The 27,528-nt window shown below is 40.3% G+C and overlaps 1 protein-coding gene across 2 annotated transcripts in view; it reads left to right on the forward strand.

Moving 5' to 3' along the window:
* The first annotated feature begins 1,323 nt into the window (after positions 1 to 1,323).
* ascc3 (activating signal cointegrator 1 complex subunit 3) overlaps positions 1,324 to 27,528 on the forward strand; it is a 131,612-nt gene continuing 105,407 nt past the window's right edge. The window contains exons 1-7 of one of the 2 annotated variants that reach the window (XM_084557524.1): positions 1,324 to 1,354; positions 2,050 to 2,205; positions 4,182 to 4,332; positions 7,814 to 8,385; positions 15,505 to 15,622; positions 25,477 to 25,678; positions 26,251 to 26,386. In XM_084557524.1, coding sequence (XP_084413650.1) covers positions 2,116 to 2,205; positions 4,182 to 4,332; positions 7,814 to 8,385; positions 15,505 to 15,622; positions 25,477 to 25,678; positions 26,251 to 26,386 — 1,269 coding nt within the window. In that variant the 5' untranslated portion in view covers positions 1,324 to 1,354; positions 2,050 to 2,115. Of the gene's footprint in view, positions 1,355 to 1,791; positions 2,206 to 4,181; positions 4,333 to 7,813; positions 8,386 to 15,504; positions 15,623 to 25,476; positions 25,679 to 26,250; positions 26,387 to 27,528 lie in introns of those variants that run through there. The other variant, XM_084557523.1, reaches the window with a different exon arrangement.

Raw genomic sequence — 27,528 nt, forward strand, 5'->3', positions numbered from 1 at the left:
AAGTATATGCTTAAAAAAAATAAGGGTGGTGGTGAAGCAGTGCTAACGAGTTAAAATTCATGACATTCAAACGCATAACAAGAAGCTGATGAAGGTGAAATATTCATTATCATCCGAGCCGTGTCCCATGCTTCCTGGCCTTGAAACCCCAGACCTCGGCCTCACTCCTCAGTTCTGAAACCCAGGTCTCAAGATTGCTCCCTGCCTCCTTCCCCTCAGCAAAACTTGTGCTCTGCTTGTTCAACCGTCCAGCTTGCCTCAGCACCAGCTCTCCACATTCTTACAATAAACTACCACGCTTCCGTGTTTACAAACTCCCAGGTAACACTATTACCTATACCATAGTACATGGAAGCATGCTAATCATGTGCATATGGTGGAAATAAACAAATTTGTGTGTAAGATAAGATAAGATAAGAAGAGATGAGATAATCCTTTATGTATCCAGCCGTGGGGAAAATTGCAGTGATTCAGCAACAGACAGTTTAAGACCATAATGTTTTTATTTCTCATTTTTCACATTGGATGTATGAGATTGAGCTATGCCACTGTCATTAGTTATCAAAAAGTCTAAAATCTAAAATAAAATAAAAAATTAAAAAATAGCAGCAACAATATAAATAAATATACAAAAAAATATTTTCTCATTTTTCACATTGGATGTATGAGATTGAACTATGTCATTAATTATCAAAAAGTCTAAAATCTAAAATCAAACAAACATGTATATACATATTTACTTTTTTCTTTAGAATTAAGATTTGGCTTTTACAGAAAGGTGGAAAAAAAAGTATAGAGCATAGAGAAAAACCAGACTGAGCATGACTTAATAACTTAAACACTGAAAACAGAAGCGGTTAGAAAAAGAAAAATACACAGAGGTTTACAGGTTTATGTAGACGTATAACAACACTGGTTCGTTCGTTTTTAATGCCGGGGTGCTGCGGCATATGGGTGGTGTTAAAGTCTTACGTAGACGAGGCAAATAAAAAAGATTTAAAAAAATTGAGCATGTGAACACCTCCAAAACACGCAACCAGGAGGAATGCAGTTCTCACTTAATTTCAACAAGAATAAATTATACTATAACAGTAATAATGGTTATGTTTAAAAACTTTAATTGTAGACTCCGCCAGCAAAGTTATCGGTGTACGCCGGTTATAGTGACAAGCGGACATTTCGTGTCCTTCTCCGGTGTGATTGGGTAATGTAGTCCTTTCTCACCCCTAGCCGTGAGAGGCATCCTGCGTTTAAACTACAAACCCCATGGTTCCCGTCGCACACGAAACTACTGTTGACGTTTGCCGGCAGGCTACTCCACACGTTCCTGACTCTGAAACGTCGCCTGGGAAAGGTATTGCAAGCTGAAATACAAAAATATATGTTACGAAAGCTGCTCAGAGGCCGTTTATCTAACGAGTTTATTGCACATTTAAAGTGCTTAGCGGTGGCAAAGCTAATGTGGCTAGGGAAATGACAGCTAGGCTGGGGAGCTAAGGTTAGCTACAGTTACAACACTGTCAAACACTGTCAAACAGCGTTTGTGGGCATTTTTCAGTTTGTTGTGGTTAAAGTTGGTAAAAGTGGCGTGATGTAAGCTATCGTCTGTTTAATTATTAAATGTATATACGGAACAACGGCTCTGACACGTCAAAATGTCTTCAGTTTGGATACAATAATATTAGGAGGCTAGTTGACTTTGAATCATCAGCATCTTACGAGACAATTTAAGCTTCTGTCTGGTGTGCACTTTACTCAACAAGCACCTTATTCCCCTTATAAGTCATTATAACAGGGATTCTGTTTACCCTCTGACTAATATAAACTGTGGATACAGACTTGTCAGCTTTCAGTTTCATTGCCATGTCGACTTCAAACAGTCCCAGCCGTTTGCCAATGATGTCCTAACTCATGTCAGGTTATATGAATGAAGAGCACGTTTAGATAAGGACACGCTGTGCTGCTTATAAGCTGTGGGATCTAGTCACGCATGTAAACACAAAGGCAAGAATCCGGTTTATTATATCTGTGTGTTTCTCTCTTTGACAGTCACAGAAAACCGAAGATCCACAGAACGGGCCAGAACCAGCGTAAGGAGGAGAGGAACCGAGGACAATGTCTCCTCCACGGCTCACGGGTGCGCTCCGTTCCTTCTCCAATGTGAGCAAGAGGGAGGACGTCACTGAGCAGCTCTATGATCTGAAGGTGAGGCAGTTAAACAGTTTCATGAAGTGTTTATGTATTCAAAATCACATATTTCATATTTGCAAGTGTAACCGGTGGGCTCCTGCGTTTTGTTGGATAAATGATGACGTGACACACCGCTAGCTCTCGGAGGTGATCTCCATTTATTCTGGCGACTGGAGAATTTAGACAACAAGCTTCTGTTCCTGTGTAAATAAAACACATATATTGGAGAGTGGAGGAAAGTTGGCTCGACACACAGTGACTTTTAAGGTGGCAAAAGTTGCTCTAGTGTTACCCGCGTGTCACAGCCTTTGCATGGTAGAGCAGAAACTATTTATTTATTTGTTTACCTGGCGAGGACAGTGCAAGTTAATGAATACTCGGTACAAACACGTGACGTTGCGTAAAGATGCCAGAATTAGCTACAAGTTAATTTCCATCCGTAGTCCTCAGACATAATATAAACATACAGACATAGCAGCATCTACAACACTATTCATGATTCCCTCCACTTTCAGCTCCACTTTCAAGAGATGCAGCTCCTTTAACGTGGTTGTCTGCCTCTTGACAGCCTCCCTGACCAGTTTTCTCTGTGTCTTCTCATCAGTTTTGGTGGGACGTCCTGTTCTGGATAATCTCAGTGCTTTTACTTTTTTCATTTTTTATTTTTTTTGTTGATACCCGCCTTCATTGCGTTCCATGCCTCATCTAATTCCTCAGAAATGTTGGGTAGCCCTCACCTGAGTGATACTTTTCAACAATGAGATACTGATCCTTTGTCTTTAGGAGACCGTACAAGAGCAACTGACATGATCAGGTGAAGACAGGTGATGTTTCACATGAGGTTCTTGAGAATTTGATTGTGAACACATCCACATACCCAGTTCTAAAAGGGTTTGCGCAGATATGCAGTTACATTATTTGTAGTTTTACATTTTAAGCTTTTTTCTCCAAAATACTTCACAAAGTTTTCCGTGTCTTTGCATATGGGGTTAAAAAGGTGCATCTTTAATTTAATTTTTGAAGGTACAAAAGTTCTGATATAATCATATTTTTTTAATCACAAAAACCTGACATGTGGTGTATAGACTTATTATAGCCACTGCACTTATAAAAACTGCATACAATCTCAGATGTGCATATTCAGCATTTCTGTGCTCAGTGATCAAGGTAGATGGCAGAAGTTTCAGAAAAAAAAAAAAAAAAAAATGTAGTAAAATGCCTTTAAGATCCAACTGTTTCAGAGAAGTTTATCTGGCACTGCCGCCTTCCTTTCAGTTCAGTTTCTGGTCCAGTATTTAATGATCAGCATTTCATTATTTGATCATTTCATCATTTTGCAACCTCACCAATCAGTCTCCCCTGTTATCAGGCCCCTCTTCCCGGGACTTAAAATGAAATTTAGAGCAGTATTCAGCCGTTCTCTTTTACCTGGCTGAGCTCCAGATAAATCCTCTAAGCAGAAGAAGTGCTTATCCAGGGGAAAAGATGGCAGGAGTCACCCTGAGATTATCTCCCAGCTTATGTTAAAATGCTTAGTTTTACTGTAGGAGACATGGAGATGCTGATTGTAATGGAGCCATTGTGTTAACGCTTCTGCTGACCTCGGCCTATAAACTGTCAGACCTCCTCTGGTTTGATACCTCACTGCTATAATGAGAGAGGCGTTTTTGAAAAAGACAGTTAAGCGTGTTAACCCTAACGCCAGCTCATGCAAAACTACTCAGGTTGGTTGTAGAGCTACTATGTGAAAAGCACTAATGACGCATATCACAAATTAGGCTTTAGGGCTCCTCTTAAAATAAACCATAACTGTTATTACAAAATATGCTCCATATATATTGGGAGGTTATATAACATTGGTACATACGGTCTTTAATGGCACATAAGTAAACGGTCAGTATTCCAGTGGGCTATGAGAGGTACTTGCGATTACTACAGCGGCGAGTGCTTTCTTGAAATGTAATTGCATCGCTCCCTGTGACTCATGCTAGGCCAAGCGTCTGAAGAGACAGGAGCTGTTTGCCAGAGAGGGCCTGACGTGGCAGAAGATTGTCCATTTCTGCACCGAGCACCAGGACAAAGTTAAGCAGCAAGCCGCCAGTCAGGAACTGAAGAACCTCCTCCTTGCAGCCAAACAGATCGGTAAGTAACTCCTCAGATTCATTGTCATGTCCTCGCACGCATACATAATATATATACAGTTTGTGTTATACCGATGAAAACACTGTCGGAAGTAACAAAATGCTGTTGTGTGTTTTTGTGAGACTGCTTGCATAAAAGTGGATATGATACAAGGAGCTATTGCTGAAATTATGATGTTATAGTTTTTGTGACTTTGACAGACCACAGGTTTTAATAAATACTACAGGATTGCCTTAAATGACATAAATACGGTATTTCTTTTTCTTAGTTTAGCATTTCCTTTTTATTTTTCAGCCTGATTTGAGTCTCAGTTAATGAGATGGAGGCAGAAAATCTTTTGTAGCGCTCACATTTTTAAAAGGAGGACACAGGAAGCTTTTTTTTTACCAAATAAATTGAATCCTATTAATACTTTTCAAGGAGCGACTAGAGCAGGGATGTCAAACTCATTTTAGTTCAGGGGCCACATACAGCCCAATTTGATCTCAAGTGGCCCGGACCAGTAAGATAATGGCATTATAACCTATCAGTGACGAAAACTCCAGATTTTTTTCCATTTGTTTTAGTGCAAAAAAGTAAACAAGTAAATCTGGAGAATGTTTACGGCTTTTGGCCCGCTCGCGGTATGTTTGAACCCTGATAGTTACACCATTTAAAAATAAAAGCCTGTGTTAAAGCTATTTCCTAAAGGGAGGGTATGATTTGGTTTTGACTGTACAGGTGGTGGGTTTTCCTACAACTTATCAACTGTCTCCTGGCTCAGTATATGATAATAATAATAAAAATAATGCTTGAGAAATTCTGTGACATTCAAGCTATATTTACTTCTCTTCAAGCTGCCTTTAAGAGAAGTAACAACAAAACACAAAAACACCCATAAGACCAGATTAAAGCACGAATAGAAGACGTAAAGAAGACAGCTGTCACTTTTGACATGTGAGGTATTTCATGCTCAAACATTTGCTGAGGCGTTGCACAAACATATATACGATGTGCATCTAGCAAGTGCCAAGAAAAAAACAAACAAAAAACAAAAAAACTGTTCTTGCTGACAGCGAAGAAAACTTTGCTGTGCACAATAGCCCATTTCCATTTCGGAAAAATGCACGATTGAATTCACCTCAAGTTTATGCAGCCGAGTAGCACATCTCTTTCATGTTTCAGAGCAGGGTTCATGACGAGGTAAGAGGTCTGAAGAAGGCTTACAGACAGAAGATACCTTACCTGCATTGCAGTATATTCTGTTGAATCTTGCAATATTGAAATCACGCATGTGTGAATCCTGTGTCTGTTTGGATTCCTTAAAGCAGGGGTGTCAAACTAACTGTAGCTGAGGGGCCACATAGAGCCCAATTTTATCTCAAGGGGGCCGGATATAAATATCTCCAAATGTGTCAGTTCGTTTTAGTGCAAAGAAGTGCAGGTACGTTATGAAAGTGTTTACATTTCATGGTAAATGGTCTCGTTTCTATGTAGCGCTTTTCTGCTTGTTGGTGCTCGCAGTGCTATGGGGTTCACTGTTTTGCTAAAGGACACTTCAGCGTGTTCCGGGGATCAAACCCTCCGCTTCATGGATAACTTGCTCTACCTACTGAGCCGTAGCGAGGCAATGAACAACCTAAAATTTAAAGAAAAAAAAGTACGATTTCAGCGCATTGCTGCCATCTGCTGTTTAGTTCTAGGTTTCAGTGTTTTGTTATGTCCGCAACTCTTACTAAAACAGTGCGACCCCTAGTGGAAGGATTTGGAATAGCAGTTACTTTTATTAAAAAATGGCAGTTCATGTCTTAAATTTTCTTTTTCGCACATTGCAAATTCATGCTTCTCTGGCGGGCCTGTTGTGGCCCCCGGGCCGTATGTTTGAAACCCCTTGCCCTGATTTAGAGGAGCAGGAAAAGCACAAGGGAAATTATGTTAACTAGAATACACTACACTCCCCTTATTATCTTTTATATGTCGTTAGAAATTCTAGTTCAGAGTTCTGATGGGTGATGAATGTAGATAGATCATTTGAAAATGCTTCCCAACAATCGAAACCATACTATATTAACTCAGGCTTTCTCGTACTATTAAAAAACAATTTCTTATTGTTTTATAGCACGACATACTTAGCCTATTTCTTCTTCCTACAACTTCTCGTGTTTGTTAAACTTTACGAGTCAATTGATGACATCTGTCATGAAAGCTTGGGACATCTTACACCGAGTTCTCTCCTTTGTTCACGGCAGTTTCACTTCTCATTCACCGGTCAAGACTTAGAGCATTTTTTGTAGTGATGCTCTCTCCGGCTTTATTTGTTGAACCTGTGTGACCGGCTCCAAATGAAAAGTTGCCTTTAAGCTCACTCTTGAGGATAAAAGCAACCATTCTGTTTGCTTACGGGCAGCAGTGAAGCTGATGCTTTTAGACCATTTTAATTGGTTTAAATCCTTTTCATGTGTTTCACTTTCCTCTCCAACCTTCCTCACTCTATTCTCCCCTTGCCCCTCTGACATTTTCTCCCTCTAATTGGACAATTACTCTGTATTCCTTTTTGTTAAGTGTAGTTCTGGTTAAGCATGAATTGTTTGGAATATTATTTAAATGAGGTGCAGGAACCTTAAGCAGTGAGCTCATTCTGTAGCCTTTGCTGCTCTGTGCTACTGATTCTTTTCTGGATCCATGAATAGTGCACGGCGCAGATTTAATGGCCATATAAAACACCACTTCTATCTGGGCGCCGCTAATGATAATAGAAAGGGTGAAGGTGATTGTTGCAGCAATCCTAATAATCATCATCATTAAAATGATGGCCAGTACATCAGTTTTAACTGTGCCTTCAGTTGGAATTTCTCATTTTTGCTATAGTCAGGGCCAGACTTTGCCGTTGGTGGGCAACAGACTGGGGCTTCACAGTTCTCCCCTCAGTATGCGGTTTGTACAATAACCTTGTTTAGCCAGTGGATATTTGATGATACTTTTCATGTCCATTTTAGATTATTTACTGTCAGTTCTTGAAACTTAGAGGACACACAGGTTTTTTCCGCCTTTGCAAAGTCGGTTGTGTTGAAAATATCTCAATGGATTGTAGATATATTTAGTCACTAAATGTTTACGTACCTCAGGACAGTGATGTGAATCGACAATCAATGCACTTGTTAATGGTAATGCAGAATGTAGAGCAACTAAATAAACCTCAGAACTAATAATTTGGGAGCAGTGGAGGATAACGTCTTATAATCATGTTTTTATTCAGTTGATGATGGAGCACATTTCATGAAAGCTCTTGTTATCAGAGGTTCCACCAATAAATATACAAGGTGAGGTAGGGAACACACATGAAAGGTGTGCAAGGACATTAGCGAGGGCTCACGGCTTCAGTAAATCTCTTCTCAGTTCTGTAAATTATGTCCACAGAGCAGCCATGTTCCAGTTTGTTTTTGGTTTAGGGCAACCGTAAAACAAATACAAAAGTGTCAATGTGCTGTGTTTTATTTGACAGTGGGTACAGAACACGGTCAGGATGCCATTGAGAGCGCAGCCGTCTTTCTCTTCGACACCTTCCACAACAAAGACCACGTGGGCACAGAGGAGACCAGGGCCATCAAGCAGATGTTCGGCCCTTTTCCGTCGTCTGCAGCCGAAGCCTCCTGTGCCTGCGTCGCTCGGCTGGTGGCTCCACTCGGCGACTCCAGAGTGGAGGACTTCATCCAGGCTCAGCGCTCCCGTCACAACCCCCAGCGAGGCTCCGGTTTCGGGCGCAACATCGTCTTCTCGCATGACTGCTACACGCTGGACCCGCTGGAGGAGCTGCCAAGCTCCGGCGTCCCTGAGGAGAGTTTGGACTTTATCAACTTCTTCAACAACCAGCAGAGTGGGAGGAGGGTCGCCGGTGAGCAAGATGGGGCCAGCTCCGGAAGATCCCTGAGCTCTGGGAACGAATCTATCCTTAGAACAGAAGTGGAGAAGTACCTGAATGGAGGCAACATGATCTCGTCCAACCCGGAGGAGCTGTGCACCTCCTTGTTTGAGATGCTAGCTTCACACAAGAGTGACGATGAGCTGCAAAATGAGGTATGTATGAATATGTGTATGTGAGAAATTGTCCTTTAGAATCATTTTATGCTATTATGCTATTAGTGGAGCCAACCATTTATCTGTAAACTGACATATTTTAAAGCTTAAATCAAAGACAATTAACCCTAATCCTTTGGCGTGAACTATAATGATGAGTAAAAAAAGGGTGGTAGATAAAACAATTTTTTTTTTCACTTAACTATTTTTAGAGTAATCTTTAACCACTAAATAATAAACAGACTTTTCCCTATTAAACATTCATTTAAACCTAATCATTACATATTTCAGCATGATATCTATTAATGAAGACGCTGTATTATTCATCTGCAAAATGCTGCTTACACCAACCAGAAAATGTACTGCTCTGCCATGCCAGCCATTAGGATCTGCTCTGGAGAGTCTTCGTCTTATCTCTCAGCAGACGAGAACACATAGACCTCTATTAGGCACTCACCTCCGACCAAGAATAACACTGAACTCTTCCAAATATTCGCACTGCTGTCTCGTTGTTTTGAGGCTGGGAGGCCTAGTGACGTGAGCAACCATAATTGAGGATAGATGTAAACATTGCAACACTCATTCCATGCAAATGTACGCTTATTATTAAGTTTATATAACAGATATAAAGAAAAGATTAGGGCAGCCTGTGCATGTAGCATTTAAGATCAACTGGGCTCGTCTCAGTTTTCTTGAAGACCTTTTTCGCCACTCATCCAAGTGGCCTCTTCAGTTCTAGATGTCTACTGGGGTAATTAAGTTTTTTATTAGGGACATCTGTTGGTGGTGCACACTTTAAACTTGCATATCTAGGGTCTGTTAATGACCAGATACTCACCTGCAATCAGAGAGCACTCATCCAAGAAGCAGAAGCCACTTGGATGAGTGGCGAAACGTCTTCAAGAAAAGCTGTAACAAGCCTAGTTATATCATGACCCAGGTGACTGAGAATCTTCACAGATTCACATCATCACATACAGATGAAACCCAAAGCAAAAGCATATCCACAAAGTGCTTGACTTTGTTTGTCAATCCTATTGAGTACATGATAATCAAGGTAAGATATCAATATTTACAGTATATTAGCTCCCTTTACTTCTTTTGAGTAACCAAATCGAAGCTCTAAAAGTGTGGGGAAGCAAAAGTGGGATCCCCAGTGGAAACTCCAACCTTTGTCTTTATTAACTGTACGCAACAGATATTGGTTTTGGCCAAGACAACCTGGTAGAGCATGTAAATAATTTATTTTTCAGATAGGACTGAACGATATATCAGTATAAGAGTTTTTGAAGGATACGGAAAATGCCTTAAGTGCAAAGTCAAGGTTATTTCTTCCTCTCTTATCACCCAAACACCAGTCAGTTCTCTGGCATAATGAAGTGATGTTTTCTTTGAGTCGTGGGCACACCTGAATTTTGACAATTCAACAAGCTGGAGCAACGACAGCTGTTAAAGCCAACCATATAATAGGAAACAAAGATAATCAGTGTTACTCCACTGATATGGTAATGGTTTGATTTTGCAATGTCCAAAGCTGACCACTGAATAGATGTGCAGGTGTTTCACATCAAGATTAATGTAGCACTCATTCATCACAAACCAAAAAAAAATAAGTTTGTAAAGATGTTAAGATTAAATGATAACGAGTCTGAATCATTGAGTTGCAAATATTTTAAAGAGATTGTACTACTGCAAAACTTACAGATTTTAACAAATTATTTTAACATGTAATCTACATTAGCACATTTGTAAGTGCTGCCTTTTTGTTCTTTCTTGATATCGAATTGTCTTGTTTGTCTTGAGTTCATGTAGACAGAAAAAAAAAAAATATTGAAATTGTGAATCGCCATATTGCCCAACACAATACCTGAAATGCTGAAGGTAACAGGTCTTTGTTTGCAGCAGTCTGTTTCTAATCCCCTCTTAATTGTGGTGTGTTCTTCTTCACTTGGGTAGATGTTGTGAAGGGACTTTTCATTGCCATGTAAAGAATCCTGCGATCATCCACCATCAACTAAAATGTCATGATCATTAAAGCCCTACAGACTTAATGAGATGTGACTAAAGGTCTTCTCAAGTTTGAAGCATCGATGTTTAGGGGGCATCTGTTCTTCTGATCAAGACCTGACAGCTATCTGTAGGCAGTGCCAGACTCATTTCTACATGAACTACTCTACTCTAAGCTCTCATCGTGGCAATTTCTATGACATAAAGTTTGACCTGGCCCAAAGGTACATTCACAATCCTAGGGCTCCTATCGATTCTATAACCTCGACCTTCAGCGGCAGACCTTTTACATTTGATGCTGGATTTATCATGTCCTGGCTGTTACGCCAAGTCATCTTTGGCCTTTGGCTTAAGACTTCTTTAGACATTTCAAACTAACTGCATGGATTTGACCTTCATTGGATATAAAGGCCCTTTGATGGTGTTAGGTACTCAACTTGCATACGTAAAAGAAGAGGTCAAATCCTAAAAAGTAGCTGTTAAGAAATGTAATTTCTTAACATTGTAGAAGAAGCCAAGTTGAAATGGGATGGTAGCTATTTCCTTTCTGAAAAAGGGAAAAATAAACACACATATGTTATTGTCGTTTGGCAAAGGTTTTTCCGAGAACATACTGTTAGTTTTGACAGTGGTCCACACAAAACACACAAAAAGAATTAGTCCAGTTAGTCTGCAGATGCTTTGTCGCTTTAATCTTTTAATCCGGTTTAAAATAAGTAATACAGCCCTGGAAATATACCACCAAGTTGATATGAAAAGAACTGTGTAAAATAAAATACAGCTCCTTAAAACACATAGTGCCCAAGGAATTGGAGCTCAAAATAATTGAACAGATACAACATCCTCATTAAATATTTAGTTGAAAATTCTTTGATACGTTTGGCTAACTCTTAGCAAAAGCTCCTCTGTTGTTTTCCACTTCCATCCTTGTGGATTTGGTCAATAAATGGTAGTGCCAGCTCCATTGGGTGTCATACAGGCCCAAGGTGTAACGGAAGCACTACCATGTTTAAAAGATAAGGTTCATCTTTCCATCGTTTTGATTGGTGTCGTTGGTTTTGATTCATTAGTCCATAGAAACCTTACCATTGTATCTTACAGTGGGTTTACATCTTGTTCTGAATCTTCTGCAGCTCTGGTCCTGGAGGAAAAGTGTTCACCTACATGTACTGGAGAATTTGCTTTGCAGGCATAAACAAGTTTCTCTTCACCATGAAAGCTATTCTCTCCTCCTCTTGTCTTGATACCACTGGCAAAACCAACCTCCTTTAAAATCTCTCCTTTGTTTTTGGCGTAAACCTGCTGACATTGAGAATGGTAGTGTAAATGAAAGTTCTTAAGCACATGCATCTAAATGCTGAACTGAAAACTGAAAAAAAATATCCAGATGTCGTTGAGCTGATGCAACAGCACAGCCAAGCAAAACTATCCGGAAGGCCGCCTTCTGTTTTGATCTGCCTCCACGTCTTCCTGTGTGAAGCTAAAATAACAGACTGAAAAGAAATAAAGGTCAGGATCAGGGTGCTCATTGCAGGCCTTTGTTGTTTCTCACCCTGTAGGGACCACCAGCCGTTGTTTGTCATTCTTTCCGTGGAACACTTTAGGAATTAGGAAAGTGTTCCATCATTCTGTCTCGCTGCATTATTAGCCACTTTGGTTTTCTGTCTTGCCTATTATCACATGCTTTTATCTTGTCCATATAGAGCCTCAGCAGTGTCTCTCTCGCTCTCTGTTTCTTTCACTCTCTCCCACCCATCTCTCTCTCTCTCTCCCACATTCTCTCTGTCCTTTCTATCAGTGCACCACAGAGGCAGAATTTTACAACTTCAGCTGGTTACAGTTGGTTCCAATGTTCCTCACGTAGTTGACATTTGGAAGCGAACTCTCCCACTGACATCTTTAGATGTAGAAGGCTGTGTGTGTGTGAGAGAGAGGGAGAGAAAGAGGTAGAGAAAGGGTGAGAATACACCTGCAGGCCCTCTATGCATCTACCTCTGTGTGACTCCAAAGTCAACGCTAAAGTTTAAAGGCTCTGCACTCCGTGCCATTAAAGCTAACAATAGAGGGAACCTGCTTCTTATTATTTCTCACTGGTGACCCTGGATTGCTGACATTTTGTGGTAGTCGCTGAGTAGAGGAGGAGAGTGTGGAGTAGAAAAGCCATTTGGCTACCTACATTGGTTGATAGGGAAGACGGTTTTGCACTGCTTGTTCGGAAGGAGGATTTAATTAGCGACAAAATGTACCACAGTCATTTTTTTTGTGTTGTTAGTGATGCACATTTTCTGAACAAACTGTTGTACCACGTAGTACACAGAAAAGTAAAGGTTGTACACAATCAGAGGTTGCACTAGACTTTTTTGTTGTTCGTCATTTTGACTGACAGGGTCCTGTCATAATCCATTTTTACCCGTCACTTTAATAATGACATATTCAATAGCATTTCATTTTCATTCATTTTTAATTAATATTCAGTGGAGGTGGAAAAAAAAGATTCGGTTCATATAACCGGCCATTAAAGACGACTCAAGAATCATGAATCTAGACGTCTATTTAACCGGCTCAGTTGAGTCCTACCATGTTTGATTGATATATAATCAATAAACGGCACCATTCAAACATCTTACATCTCACTCGGCAGAGAAACAAAACGTACTAACCGACTTGACCACTAGCAAACTAAGGCACTCAGACACTCACCAACTTACGCGCAATACGCAGAGAAACGAAACTTAACCGACTCATAACTGCTGCTCGTGGATCCCTGCTTAACCGAAAATCAGCAGCCACTCACTCGGCCGGCAGAGAAACGTAACTTAACCGACTCTTACACTACTAATCAAGAGAGACAAGAGACAATTAATATGCTCACTCGCCACCAAGTGGTCTGGGGTGGAATTGTAATCTGTCAAAATGACGGATGGCCTTCAGATTTTTCCGTTTTAAAAAAACGGTCAACGACGGAAAATATTCGGTTAACGCGACCCCTGTACACAATATAGTAAATGTGTCCAACACGCAATATAGTATAACAGGCAAACATTTGTGGTATAGATAGCTGTTAAGTAGGCTAGGCTCGGAACAGTAACGTGTGACTTTGGGCAAGATTTTGGGTTTTCGTCTTGTTTTATCAATCAGAACATTTCACAAACTTTGTGTCAATGAAAATGCTGTGCAAATGTTATTATTATTAGTAGTAGTATTTTGCTTAGTTAGCGTGTAAAATGCAACTCTTGCCAAACACTGGCAATAGCGGGCCACATGCAGTTATTACATATGTTTGCATAAATTTCTGAGGTAGGATTTCAGAGCACAACTTGTCTGCAGTTCTGCAGACAGTGAATATGACCCAATAATTCACGTTCCAACCACTGCGTGTGCTATGTTGAGTTTTTTTCTCTGCCTCCCAAAAATGGTATTTGTCTTTTTGGTGCTTTGGCAGTAAGGCTTACTGAATTAAAAGCACATCTCCGCACCATGTAGAACCTCCCAGCTGTGGTACCTAGACAGACATTGACTATCATTGGAAAGATTTACCCCATTACTCGTCAGATATTTTATGATTGCATAAGCAAATTCACTCATCTCACTCCTCCACCCCTGTTCAGAGAGGGGTTGAAAGAGGAGTAAAGGAAGCTGTCTATGTAAAATACCGCCAAATAACAAATTCCTGTAATTACAGGTGAGTATCTGGTCATTAACAGACCCTAGTCACGTACATTTCAGGTGAGCTCCACCCACATTCGTCTTTATAGAAAGCAAAACTCCCTATCGGTCATGTAAAACTAAACAAGCTACTTGGACGAGTCCAGAGAGTCCATTTTAATTTGTTTCATCTCCGTCTGTTTAACTTTTAATTTGCACCCGGGGACCTATTCATGTTTTGATTCTCATTCTGATGTAATAATGTTCTTCATGTTTTATATTGTCTGCACGAGTGAGTCCACCAAGGATATTAGAAGTGAAACTGACATTCAAGATGTGCATGAATGTAACTGCATTTAATTTTTGCTCAAAATGAATCTAGTGATCTTTTTCTGTAGAAATTATCTCAGGATGATGCAGCACTGCCCAGTGGTGGCTCCACACCAGTAGTGCTTTAATTTGTTCCATTTACCGACTAAAAAAAATTCACAAGGCAAGGCCGAACAGAAAGAAGTGGAGGACACAAACATTTCCACTCCTGACCTGTGGCCTTGCAGATGTTGAGTTATTACACAGTTAATGCTGTTGAACTGGGCTTGCCTGTAGGACGGCGACACCACAGAATTCTTCTGAAGGAGAGAGTCTGCCTCTCAGTCCCCGCGGAAACCACACCTAATCAGTCAACTCCAAGGGCAGAATTCATGAGAGTTTATAAAAAAAAAAAATAATAATCCCTTTGAGCAGGTGAAAACTCACACACCCACACCTCCCACACCTCCCACACCTCCCACCTGCTCCCGACACGCAGTACGCTCAGCTCAAATAAAACGGGGACATTCACAGGGACAGATAGAGGTTTAGAACAGGTATAAAAGAGCCCACCGAGAGAAACAAAGTTAGACTCAACAAAGGCCTGACATCAAAGTGCATCTGTTGTTTTAGCTCCCTGCTGTGCCGCCTATTGCTTTCCCAAGGGGCGAGGAACTGAAAGAGCGAGCCGCGTCTCCGTCCTGAAACATCCCGAGTTTTAAATGAGAGGGGATGAGAGGGTGCTGCGTTGTTTAACAGCTCCAAATTACACTCCCGTCTACTATTTTCCAATTAGAAAGCACAAACTCTATCGTCTCCTCCTCTTGTGTCTCGCGGTGATATTGATGGCTGTCTGTGCAGCCTTTTCGACCGGCCTCCTTTTAATTGTGTACTCCTGACCGATTTGTTGTTGTTGTTGTTGTTGGTTTTCTGTCACTCGCTAAGTGCCAGGTGGTTGTGTTTGGGAGGCTAAGCGGTGGAGCATATTCTGTACCAGGCTGATGGTAATTACCAGGTGTTCAGGCTTGGCAATAGAAGTGTATTTGGGGGTGTTGCTGAGCCATAGGCTGTGTATACATGTTTAGATGCTTGTGCGGTGCTGTGTTTGCTTCTGTATTTTCTGATTTTTACCCTCCTCTCTCTGTTGCTCCCCCGCAGCTGTTCGAGCTGCTGGGCCCAGAGGGGCTGGAGATGATCTCCACCCTGCTACAGCGGAGGGGAGCCATCGTCGACTCCCTCCTCTCCATCCCATCTGATAGGACCGGTTACCCACCAGGTGAGCAAGCCCCATGGCAACCAGGTTGTCTCCATGGCAACGCAAACTCCACTTGTATTCGCAGTTTGAAATAATTGTTTCTCAATACTCTGGAACATATTTTGTGCATGTTGAAAGTCAGTTCTGCCGTCATCCGTGTCTTTGTCAGGGATGCAATTTTAAACAATTTCCTCAACCTATAGTCGACCCTGTGGCAGTCAGAAACTGATCAGTTGCTGAATTTTATTAGGAATTTGAAGGACAGTAAATAATCTATGATGTTATTATTCTCTTCACTGCAAACCTGAGTCATATCGCTTCTAACCCTTTAAAACCAAACGTGTCAGTAGTCTAATTGTGGTAGTTTTACCTGCGCCTCTCCCAGAAGGTTACAAGATACTCACGGGACATTTTCTGACCTTTTTACAGTCAAAACAAACAACTAAAATACTCCTCATACCTGATCTACAATATACTCTACATTGAATTGTGCACTGTAATTTGTCTGGCAATTTGTTGGACGAAGCCGCTCATCTAGAACAGATGTCCACAAATATTGTCGCACAAACTTTATCAGCCCTGGAAGTCTGTCAGTTTACTGCAACTGCTTACATTTATACGGTGATTAAAGAGCGTTGCTGATATACTTAATCACTTTAGAAGCATGTAGTCAGAGTGCTGGTGTTAGCAGCATTAGCAGCTCCTCCTTTTACACAATTTTATGCTGCAGAGTTCATCAACACGACTTTTTCTTACTTTGAGAGTAGTAAGGTGTGCTTGAATAGTAAACACATAACATTATAGGCTGCTGAATTTGGAACTTCCCTCAGCATCCACAGTTCAGGGCACGGGAAGCTCACTAGTCATAGTTTTTGAGCCACTACAGAAAGCTGCATCTGCAAGTGTCTGCATTCAAAGCTAAAGTGGCGAGTGGACAGGAGCATATTCGATTTGTTTCTGAAATAAGCTGTGATTGTGGAGGAAAGTGGTGGGGGGGACCATCCTTATCCCAGCTGGTGTCTCTTGGCTTCGCTGTCAACAGAATTAGACTGTTACTTCAAACTGCTGTTGACCCAAGGAATGCACAGAAATAGATCTGTAAAGCATTTGTGAATGAAAAAAAGTTCCCAGGGAATTAAAGATCAACTCCTCGAGCTTGCAGATGATGGTGGGCTAAAAAGTGTGTTTGGCATAATACGTCTACCAGCCTTCTGGATCAAAATTAAGGTTAAATATCCTAAAACAGCCATGAAAGTACTGAAAATGCAGATTTTCATATCTCTGTGAAGAGATATTATTTGCAATGAGACGTAACAAACATGCTTCGGGTGTCACTGTCTCCCATAAAAGCTGTTATGGGATTGTCTAGTTGCAAGAAAACTCACACTGATTCAGCGATATTGATGTGCTGCAGTGTTTTTTATATGTTTATGTGAGTAAATTGTGCGCTGCACCTCAATTATGGGTTGCTCCTGACTCGCAGCGAGTGTTTTACTGTAGGATAAAAGAAGTACGTGATAGTAAATCAGTGCTTATTAGGAGTTGGCTGTCAATTTAACCCTTCACAATGCCAATCCATTTTAAGATGCTGCCATGACCAAAAACAAAACCATCAAGCGTCTTTATCTCGCAGAGCGCACCAATTGTTTGATGCTGTAATCAGAACTCATCTTTCATGTCTCAAGAGCTTGGAAGATTACACGCTGGCCCCTCTGCCCTGGCTTTTACAGATAAGACCTGCCATTATTTTGGCTGTGATCAGAGTCTATGATGAGTCGGATTAGTATGCGCGCGTTTTGAAACCACACACATGAGATTGAGATTATTTGACAATGTCCAGTGATTGATAATAAGGGTGCTAGTAGGTAGTTATTTATCTCGTCAGAATTCTCCGTGTGTTGAAACAAGTGACATAGAAATTCTGTCGGAAATTTCTGCCTTTAATCTGGCCCAAAGACAAGCCTTTGCTATACTGTGTTCACTTCAGTTTCAGTACATTTTTATATTCCATTCTTCATTGCAGACAAATTTACTTTAAAATCATATGGATTAGTATATTTTAGGATTTTAGTTGCCTTACAGTCAATAATTAAGCCATAGACTGTACAAATATGGGCCACTGAACTGCTCCTCAAAAGTGAAGCAAAAGCAAGTAGAGCTCCCCCTGGTGACTGGCTGCAGTATAGGTCATAAGCTCCACCCCCTCCATGTTAGCGGATGGGACCGAACTAAAACACTAAAATACACGTCAAATAATTTTTTTTTCGAGGATGGTTTCTGTCATTTGAAGTAGTTAATATAATGTTGATGCATGTTTAATTTTTTGGATAAGTTTCATTTTAGTTAGTTATTGGACACTATAGAAACAGGATGTGACATATAATCCAACATTTCCTTCCTAACTGGTGGAGGTAGAACAGAGCGCAGTATTAATTGAACGAAAATGTGAGCGAGTCCGGCGGAAGTGCAGTCCGGTCATCGATATCGTGGCTCCGCGTGAGTCCACTCCTGAACCGTATTGCGCAGGAAACTAGTGTCATTTTAGCCAATTGAAGCCAAGGAAGTGGGACATATCCATATTTATATGCAGTCTATGAATCAAGCTCATATAATTATGTTTAATCATCAGTCGTCACTACATTGCAGTGTAAGGTAACACCTCAGTAGCTGACTCATTTTGATGTTAGGGCTGATGTTAGGGGCCATCTTAAAAGGGCACACAATATTGCTCAAAGAGTTGAGAGAGAGTTCAGAGAGAATCGCTTCCAACTGTTTTGGTTTGTTTGTCTACAACCAAAGAGCTGTGAATGTTGTTCTTCGTCTGCTGGATATGCAAATAGGACTGGCCATCCATAGCGGTTTAATTAGGTGAAAGTATGATAATGATATTTAGTGCTTGTTCTGAGGTCCCTAAGTGGAAAAATTATCAGTTAATGCAAAATTTGCAATTTGGCCAAATGAGCGATTAAGGCCCATTTGTGTCAAAGCTTTCTCTCTTTTTTTTTTTTTTTTGTAAACACTTGAAACCCATCATTTCATTTTTTTATTTTTTATTTTTTTACTATTCTGTGTTTACAAACCCCAGTTTTTAAAGATAACTCAATCCTACAATCAATTCAGTATACACCGATCAGCCACGACATTACCAGATGACAGGAGAAGTAAATAACATTGACCATCTTGTGACAATTCAATGTTCTGCTGGGTTTGGACATGGCATTCGTGTGGATGTTACTTAGACATGTAGCATCCACCCAGACCAGATCAGGCACCCTCACCCCATGGCAATGACACTCCTTGATGGCAGGAGCCATCCCAACGGTTTAGGAACAGCTCAAAAAAACAGGAAGAACAGCACAAGGTGTTGACTTGGCCTCCAAATTCACTAGATCCCGAACTCAAGTAGCTCCCCCTCTGACAACACTGTGTTGCCAGACACCACAGGACACCCTCAGAAGGCCCATGTCCATTCTCAAAGTCTCAGATAAGGGCAGCCTTTAGAGTGGAACAGGTAACCCTTGCTTGTTGCACTCTAGTTATCTGTCCTCCTTTGCAGCTTAAAGCTGAGTTCATTGATTTTGTATGAGAACATATTCAGGAGGTTTGATCATGAGACACCGGCCTTCCGTACCTGTATTATTATTATAATTCTTTTCAATTGCCGTCCTCCATCCTGAAGGTAGTTAAAGGCATTGGTAGAAAGATAGGAATGGATAATTTATCATTTCCAGAGCTGTCTTCTGATCCATATGCAAGGTAGGCATCAAAGAGCAGCTGAAGATTAGAAGAGAGAGCTCTTTCTTTTCTTTTTTTTGTCAGAATAATCCGTGCAGCTATTTTAAGTCATGCATTTTCATTCTTTAAATGTGCAGGTTCTAAATATAGATATTAATGCTCGGTAGGGCACTTGAACTAATAACTGTAGACTAGCATTCACTGAACAGCTGAAATCATTAACGTAGTTAGGAGTACTGTTAGACAGTGATGTGTTTACTGGTGTGAACCCAAGGCTAAAGATCTTAAATCAGTGAATCAGTCTACACTAAAGTACATTATATTCAGATTTTTCAGTCAGATGCATTACTTAAAGGGGATGGAATAGTATTCACATTTAAACTCCTTTTAGTAATGGAAATAATTATCTGACATTTACATTGACTAATACATTTACTCACATTTATTTTTTTTATTAAATACATTGTTCAGGGGTTAAAATCTCACATGTAATACTGGAATAATAGTAATGTGGCACTACAGAGCCATTACTTTATTGTAGTACCAGTTTTCCTGCTTAAACTGTTAAAGGACCAGTTTGTTGGGATGAGTGACCTCTAGTGTCGAAACTTCAGATTGCAGCCAACTGAATACCCCTCACCACTTTGGATCATCCGAATCATCCGAATCATCATGGGTGTTGTTTTAAGATCCTATATTGTTTATATTGCTAATAGACAGTAACCCAAGATTGAAAAACTCTTAAATAAATTAAATTAATCAGCAAAGGCGTGGCTGACTTTTCTGAACCAATGCCGTTACTCTTGATTCGTGTGCATTAGTAGAGAAATCACAGCAGTGTTCTTTTCCTCATGTGTTTTTTTCTGAATACATCGTGGTTGGAATTAGATCTGACTCTCCCTTGTTCCTCTCACCCGGCATCCTGCCAAGTTTGATGGATTAAAAACAAATACAAAATACACGGCGCCTGTAATTCAGGGTGTCATTGTAGCTCACTTGTAGTTAAGCAGTGTGTAATTAAATAAACCAAAATATAAAACTGCAACAATGCAAACATTTTTACAGATTTGCCATGTATCAGACCACAGATAACAATTTGTAGTTTCGGTCACGCCCCATATGCTGTTATAGACCCGATGCTGTTCCAATTGTGAAGAACTAAAAAATAAATAAATAAATAAATAAAATTCACCACTTGCCAGACAGCTTTTGAGATTAGTGTTGCCTTGACGACTGAGGGTGAAGTCAGGAGGGGTTAAAAAAGGCTGATTAAATTTTCCACTATTTGCATGCCATCAGGAAGAGCGGGATTTAGTGGGAATGCCTGTCTCTTGCTGATTAGCTTTTAAATTGCCGTTTGCAGCTTGGCACTTGCGTGTTTATCAAAGAACAGGTTCTCCGTGGCTCCTCTCCGCATTTCAGTGGCTGATACGTACAGTGGTAAAGCGCATGGAACGGACAACACGGCCACGCATCCAGAAAGTTTTTGACACGTCATCTTAAGGCTATATTTGAGGTGATATGTTTAAATGTCAGTTAATGTTCACCCGTTGTGAACTTCATGTTATTGGTTGAAGCATCTGTCTTTGAGTGTTCACAAAGCTACACAGGTAAACTGTATACTGGGTTATGAACTTTTACAAAACAAAATAACCTGTTAATGGAAATAATGGTGAGTTAATGGTGTGGAAAAAGAAAGTCATTATTGATTGATTAATTAATTGATAGATAATTGATCTGCAAATAATTTGCTATTAATATCTTATAATACACCAATCAGCCACAACATTATGACCCCATGACTGGAGAAGTGAATCACATTGACCATCTTGTGACCATACAATGTTCTGCTGGGAAACTTTTGGACCTGGCATTCATTGATGTGGATGTTACTTACACATGTAGCACCCACCTAGACCAGACCAGGCACCCCCACCCCATAGCAATGACTCTCCTTGATGGCAGCAGCCATCCCCAGCAGGATGCAGCCTGACACAGGCACACACACAAAAATGCTTTAGGAACAATTAATAAAAACATGAAGAACAGCACAAGGTGTTGACCTGGCCTCCAAATTCACCAGATCCCAAACTGATCAAGTATCTGTGGGATGATCCACAGAGGCCCCTCCCCTCAAAGGCCCCCCACTAACACTGTGTTGCCAGACACCACAGGACGTCCTCAGAAGGCCCACGTCCATTCTGAGTCACAGCTGTTTTGGAGGCACAATGTTATATATATTTTATTTAATGTAGTTATCTGTTAGAACATTTATTTTTTTCTTGCTAGCTGATATTTTAAAATGAGTTATTAATCATTGTTGTGAAGATATTTTGCAAATTAAGTAAAACTAACTGTTGGTTGCAGCCCATTCAGTAAACTTTTTAGTAAACAAAAATCTTAAAACATAAGAAAGGTATGACATCAAATAAAATTTTAAAAAGCACTTTTTATGAATTTGCATGAATTAACTGCTGCAGGAGTTGCATTTCTCTTATTTTAAGCAGCCCTTACCAGTATTTTAATACGACTGAACAAACTAAAAGAGAAAAAGAGAAACCTGCTAAAATTCCTGAACTGAATATAAAATTCCTCTCAGCTCTATGAAACCTTTTAGTTTTTTTTTTTTCACCTCCTCCAACTTCACCCCTTTTATTTCATTTTGGTTTCTGGTGGAAAATCTGCTCTCATCTGTCCAGTGGAACGTTTAGTTAGCCACTTAGCTGTACACGAGATTGGACAGAAAGGTTAATAAGCTGCTGAATGGGTAAACGGGCACTTTAAACGACACAACTTTATATTTTTATTGTAGTAATATCTCAACTTCGACATTACAGCTGTCTGTTTACTGTACTCCGCCAGCTTCAACCTGGTAGAAATAGCCTCCTGTTGGATGTTTAAGTGTGCAAATGCCTCTGACTGGTTCATTAAACATATTTATGTTCCGGTGAAAATTTACAGTAGGTGTCAAGAATGCGAAATCAGTTTCCTGCACTTGATGCACCCTAGCAAATAGTTCTGTCATGAATTTAAAAAGAAGGTGAATCCTGTGCATTTCTCTGACAAGCATTTTAAACAGTTTCCTCAGGCCACGATCACAACAGGTAGAATCTCTGCTCACAGCTGAGGGCGAGAAGACTAACACAGAGAAGGACTCGTGAATTCAGGGAGTGTTGCAAGTCTTACAATGATGCTGACTGTTTGGCTGCTTAAATCTGAACTGATAGATTATTACCAATTTGAATTAATAATTGTGTGTAATTGAATTAGTGAATGATAATTAGAATTTCTTCTGCTTTCTTCACAATTCTGGGGATTAAATGTGAGCGAGAGCGATATGAAGTATATAAAAAAATTATTAAACGACACCAGGAGCAGACAGAATTATAGAGAGGATTATGGAGTGCAATGAATTACTTTGTGGCTGCAGAAATATTTCACTTGCACGGTAGAAGTTGTTCAGATGTAATTGAATAAAGTTAAATGTTTATTTTAGGGCTGTCAGTTAAGTATAATATTTAATTGTGATTAATCAAATGATTCACATGGGCATTAATGCAAATTAATCACACTTTGTTAAGTCTGTTATTGCAGCAATCCAAAACGATGACAAATACTGCCCAAACTATTGTTGACCAGGCCTCTCTGTTGGAGTTTCCAGCCACTTGATCCGACGGTAACTCAGTTTACATCATAGACAGTGTTGATACGGATGATGGAACAGCCCCTCAAAAGTGGAGCCAAAGCAAGTAGCGCTCCCCCTGGTGTCTGGCTGCAGTATAGGTCATAAGCTCCACCTCCTCCATGTTAGTGGATGGGACTTGAGCCAAACTAAAACACTAAAATAAAGTGGGTCAAACGGGTCATCCATATCGCAGCTCCGCGTGGCTCCAAACTCACAAGATGGCGCCGCCCATAACCCCAGGGAAATGTCGTCAGTTTGGCTAATGCAAGGAAGTGGGGGATGCATTGTCCAAATATATACAGTCTACACTAAGTGCAGTGAGCTTAGTTCTTGTCCAGAAAAGCATCTTGCAGGACTTTCAAACTGAAACCTCCTGTTCAAAATACCCGTGTCTTTACCCGTTTCTGCTCGTTAGATTCTGCTTGCTTCATTCTTCTGCTATTTTTTTATGGAGGAGTTTGGCACAGGGTATACTATTGTCCTCCACAGGGTAAAATTATTGACTAGAAACACATTCCACAACATTATTGCTGCTTTAATCACTTCCTTATTTCTTTAAATTTGTGCATAAAAAGGAGCTTGCGTTCACTTATTAGTTACTCATTCATTTTGACAACCATAGTTTATATTCATATTAATTTGTGCTAGAGTCTGACAAGAATAGACATTATATTATGATTATATTATCAGCCAGCATCTGACATCCAGTGAAATTCTCAGTCATTTCTATTCTTATAGTCTTATTTAAAAACCGTACCTGATAACTGTACCTTCACCCTCTGAGGACTTTACAGCTTGGATATTTTGCTGTAACTGACTTTGGACTGACTCAAGGGATGACTTGAGAAGTGGACATACAAACCTCAGGCAGCAGGTCCTCCAGTTTAGTCATCATCTTGACATTTTAAATCTATCAGATCAGTAGTTTATCATGTTACCACACTGAATAAACACAGACTAAAAAAAACAGTGTTTGTGTTAAAAAAATGCTGGCATTTAGATTTCTCTCCTTTTACAGAATTTATTGCCTTATAGATTTGAAGTCACATTGGTAAAATTGCCATCTTTCTCCATCAAATACCCAACGATTACACAATGAAAATATGTTTTTTCGAGTGTTTCATTCAAATTAAAAGTACTGAAAAAGACTGAAATGTTTCATTTACTATAGTTTACACTGTTGCAAAATAGGCATGTTTTAGTGCGCGAAAGCTTATGCAGAAACCCAAGGATACTACAAGCCTTCAGATTGCTGCCAAAGAAGGGCGACAATGACCAGATTAATGTTATTGAAGGCTTTTGTAAATTAGAGATTTGAGTTTGAGTTTTTTTTTTTTTTTTTTAAATACGTTTCACAAAAAAATCTGAAAACATGTTTTCCCTTGGTCATCATGGGTTATAAATTTTATTATATTTGATGATGGAAATACCTATCATACAAATTCTACATATTTAAATAGCATTCAGACATTTCTCGCATTTCTCTCTTTTTTGTTATATTTATTAAAATGACTGTTAAAATGTTCACTTATGCATTAAATACCACTGTGGGTAGCTTTATTCATCTGTAAATGATAAAGTGGCGTGTATTGTTTTAATTCTGGTGACTTAAGATCCTCTTAGACTTAGACTCTTGGTACCATATTACTACATTTTTCTTTTTTTCTTGTAAAAACAGTTGGAAAAAATACATAATGATCTTAAAGATGTGTGAAAACACCTTGTAAACAAACATGATCTAGCTTGGTGATTCTCTTCGCTGCAATTATAGCACCATGATCGCCTGTGGAAATGAGGATCCTGGAGATTTCGAGGCAATCACTGTTAGAGGCACATAACAAGGCACAATAGCACCCAGAGTGAGGGGGGGAAAGTAAAGGATGGAGAATGATTTAGACAGAGGAATCGGTGCATAGAGGGTGACAGAGTTAAAGGGGTTGGAAGTTAGAGAGGTAATGGGAGGGAGGGTAAGAGTGACAGGAAGAGGGGAGCAGTTGGAACGAGGGGGAGGCCGTGCGGCAGGTAGAGCCGCTAGACGAGATAAAGAAGAAATCATTCAGTCAATCAGCCCAGGCCATGGTGCAATCATCAGATCTCATCTGTTTTCAAGAGCAATTCTGCCTTTTATTGAGCTGTTGTGTCTCCAACAGGGAGATTGCATGTGGGGAACATTAACCCATGAAATGCCACGCTCACCTGCACCTGATTTCACTGGGCTTTCAAGATTAATGGTGAAGGGATCAGATTTTGCCAACCCTGGCTAGACCTGATGTTGTTCTCTCAGTGTGTACAAACAGATTTGTTGATGCTTCTAAGTCAGGAAATTGTATTGCATATGTTCAAGTCCATTTAAGTAATGTGAGTGACTTTGCATCTTTTGTAGTATAGCAGTAGTTTGCTGTCAGGTGTCTTAAATTTAAAGGAATAAAACAATTTCTTTCTGTGTTTCCTTCAGATATTAGCGGGAAACTCGGTGGCGAAGTCACCAAGCCTGCCTTTGGATGCCAGGTGACCATCCAGTCAGAGCAGGAGAAGCAAATGATGAAGATGTACCGGAGGGAAGAGAAAAAAGAGAGGAAGAAAGGCAAAGGAACTGACGATAGCGACTCCCTAGATGCCGCCATGACCTTTGACCCCAGAGAGATGAGAACCCAGCGGTATATCATCCCTCCAAACTTTCTCTCAGTGCTGCTTCTCTCATTTGTCTTTGTTCTCTGTCTTTCCATCTCCAATTGGGCTCTCAGGTATCGGCAACAAAACTGACAAGCTCCTGCATTTTTCATGACAACTTGGCTGGAGCCGAGGAAAGTAAAGTAAAGTAAAAAAATAAAGCAGCCGCTTGTCAAATCTTTTTCTTGTGGAAGATTCTGCTGAAAGTTTAATTTCAGATGATGGGAAAAAAAAAAAAAGAGCAGTGATCTGTTTAATTAAAAACTTAGCACGGCCAAATCCAGCGCAGTGTGAAGGAAAAGATTAGTGGAGAGGTAAGCCACTTTAGGAAGGAACATAATGCCTCACATCTTTGCCTCTTCATTTGAGTCATCCATCAACGCGCTGTTTAGTCTTAAATCAGAAACGGGGCTGAACATGGGGGTTCAATCCCAGTGATTGCAGGTTTGCTATGTTCTGTTTCACTGTCCACACGTTGAATTGACATTTGAATGTTCCTTTTTCATCATGAACGTCCAGTTTTGCTTTATCGAGCAACGCTTGTTTACTGTTTCCACAGAGAGCTGGCCCTGCTGACTGCACGGCGTGACCCTGTACTGAGCAGAGAAAGAGTGTACGAACGTATCCGCTATCCTAATGTGTACGACAGCTATGCGGAAGCTACAAAGTCGCCGGCGTTCGTTGGAGGAGCGAGGGTGAGCAGCTCCAGAAGCTGGTCTATGATGTGATGCATGTGAAGTGTCCTCTTTTTCAGTCTGCTTTTTGTGCAGTGTGTTTTTAGCCTTGGATGGTTAATACAATAGAATAGTCTCACACAATATTAGTCGTGATCTGTGCTGACTCAATGTGGCTGTCTTGTTGCACAGCGAATTGTAGCATAAACTTGTAGACATAGCATTTACATCTGAGAGTTTGGTTCTTCATTTATGACTGTGGACATTACCCACTGAGAAATATAGGTCCACTGGTTTGACCAAAACTTTCCCACAGTTGGCATCACAGTGTGCAGTGATTTATAGGAATATGTTCCTACATTACTCTCTGGTTACAGACACACAAGGGTTAATATTGATGTATTTTTTTCATGCAATAAAACCTGAATATATGCCCTTTTATGCCCTGCGTCCCCACTACGTCATGCCGGTTAGCTGGAGGCAAAACAGCCAAAAACTGGAGGCAAAAACAAATCGCAACAGAGCAGAATTGGAATAGCTGCAAGCTGAAATGCTATCGTATACCAGCTGCCATTCCAACTAAAAAAGATCAGTGAAAGCTGTGGTTAAACGCGATAAGACGCAAGAATTGGACCGAGGCAATAATCAAAAATGCTATTTTGCTATTTCATTAGCCTCTTAGCCATTAGCCTGTATAATAGCCTCCATCATTAGCCTGTATAGTCGCATACATGTGTGTAGTTAACTTTATGGCTGACAAAAACAAGCCTATACAAACTGCTAGTCAGAGTTAGCTAACGTGTACCTGTGGATTGTTTTGCCTCCAGCTAAGCCCCGCCCACAAAAAAAAACGCATCGTGTTTCTTAACAGAAAAGGGCTCTATAGGATATAAATAAAAACTTTGCACTCAGCATACGCAGACTTTAACGGGGTAGCCTGAAGTGCACTTCCCCAGAAATGTACTACAACGCACCGCTGCGACGCTGAACGCAAGAGCTGTGATTGGTCCACTTGGTGGTAGCGTGTTTCCACTTTCCTATTTCCGACTGCTTCTCTATCTCCGCAATTGATTGTTTTGGATCAAACAAAAACTTGCTGAAAACTTTTTTCATCTGTTGCAATAGTAGATTTTACATGGAACTTGTTTACACAGATTTTAAAC

Source organism: Chelon labrosus (genome assembly GCF_963514085.1).
Source record: "Chelon labrosus genome assembly, chromosome: 12".
Classification (NCBI taxonomy): domain Eukaryota; kingdom Metazoa; phylum Chordata; class Actinopteri; order Mugiliformes; family Mugilidae; genus Chelon; species Chelon labrosus.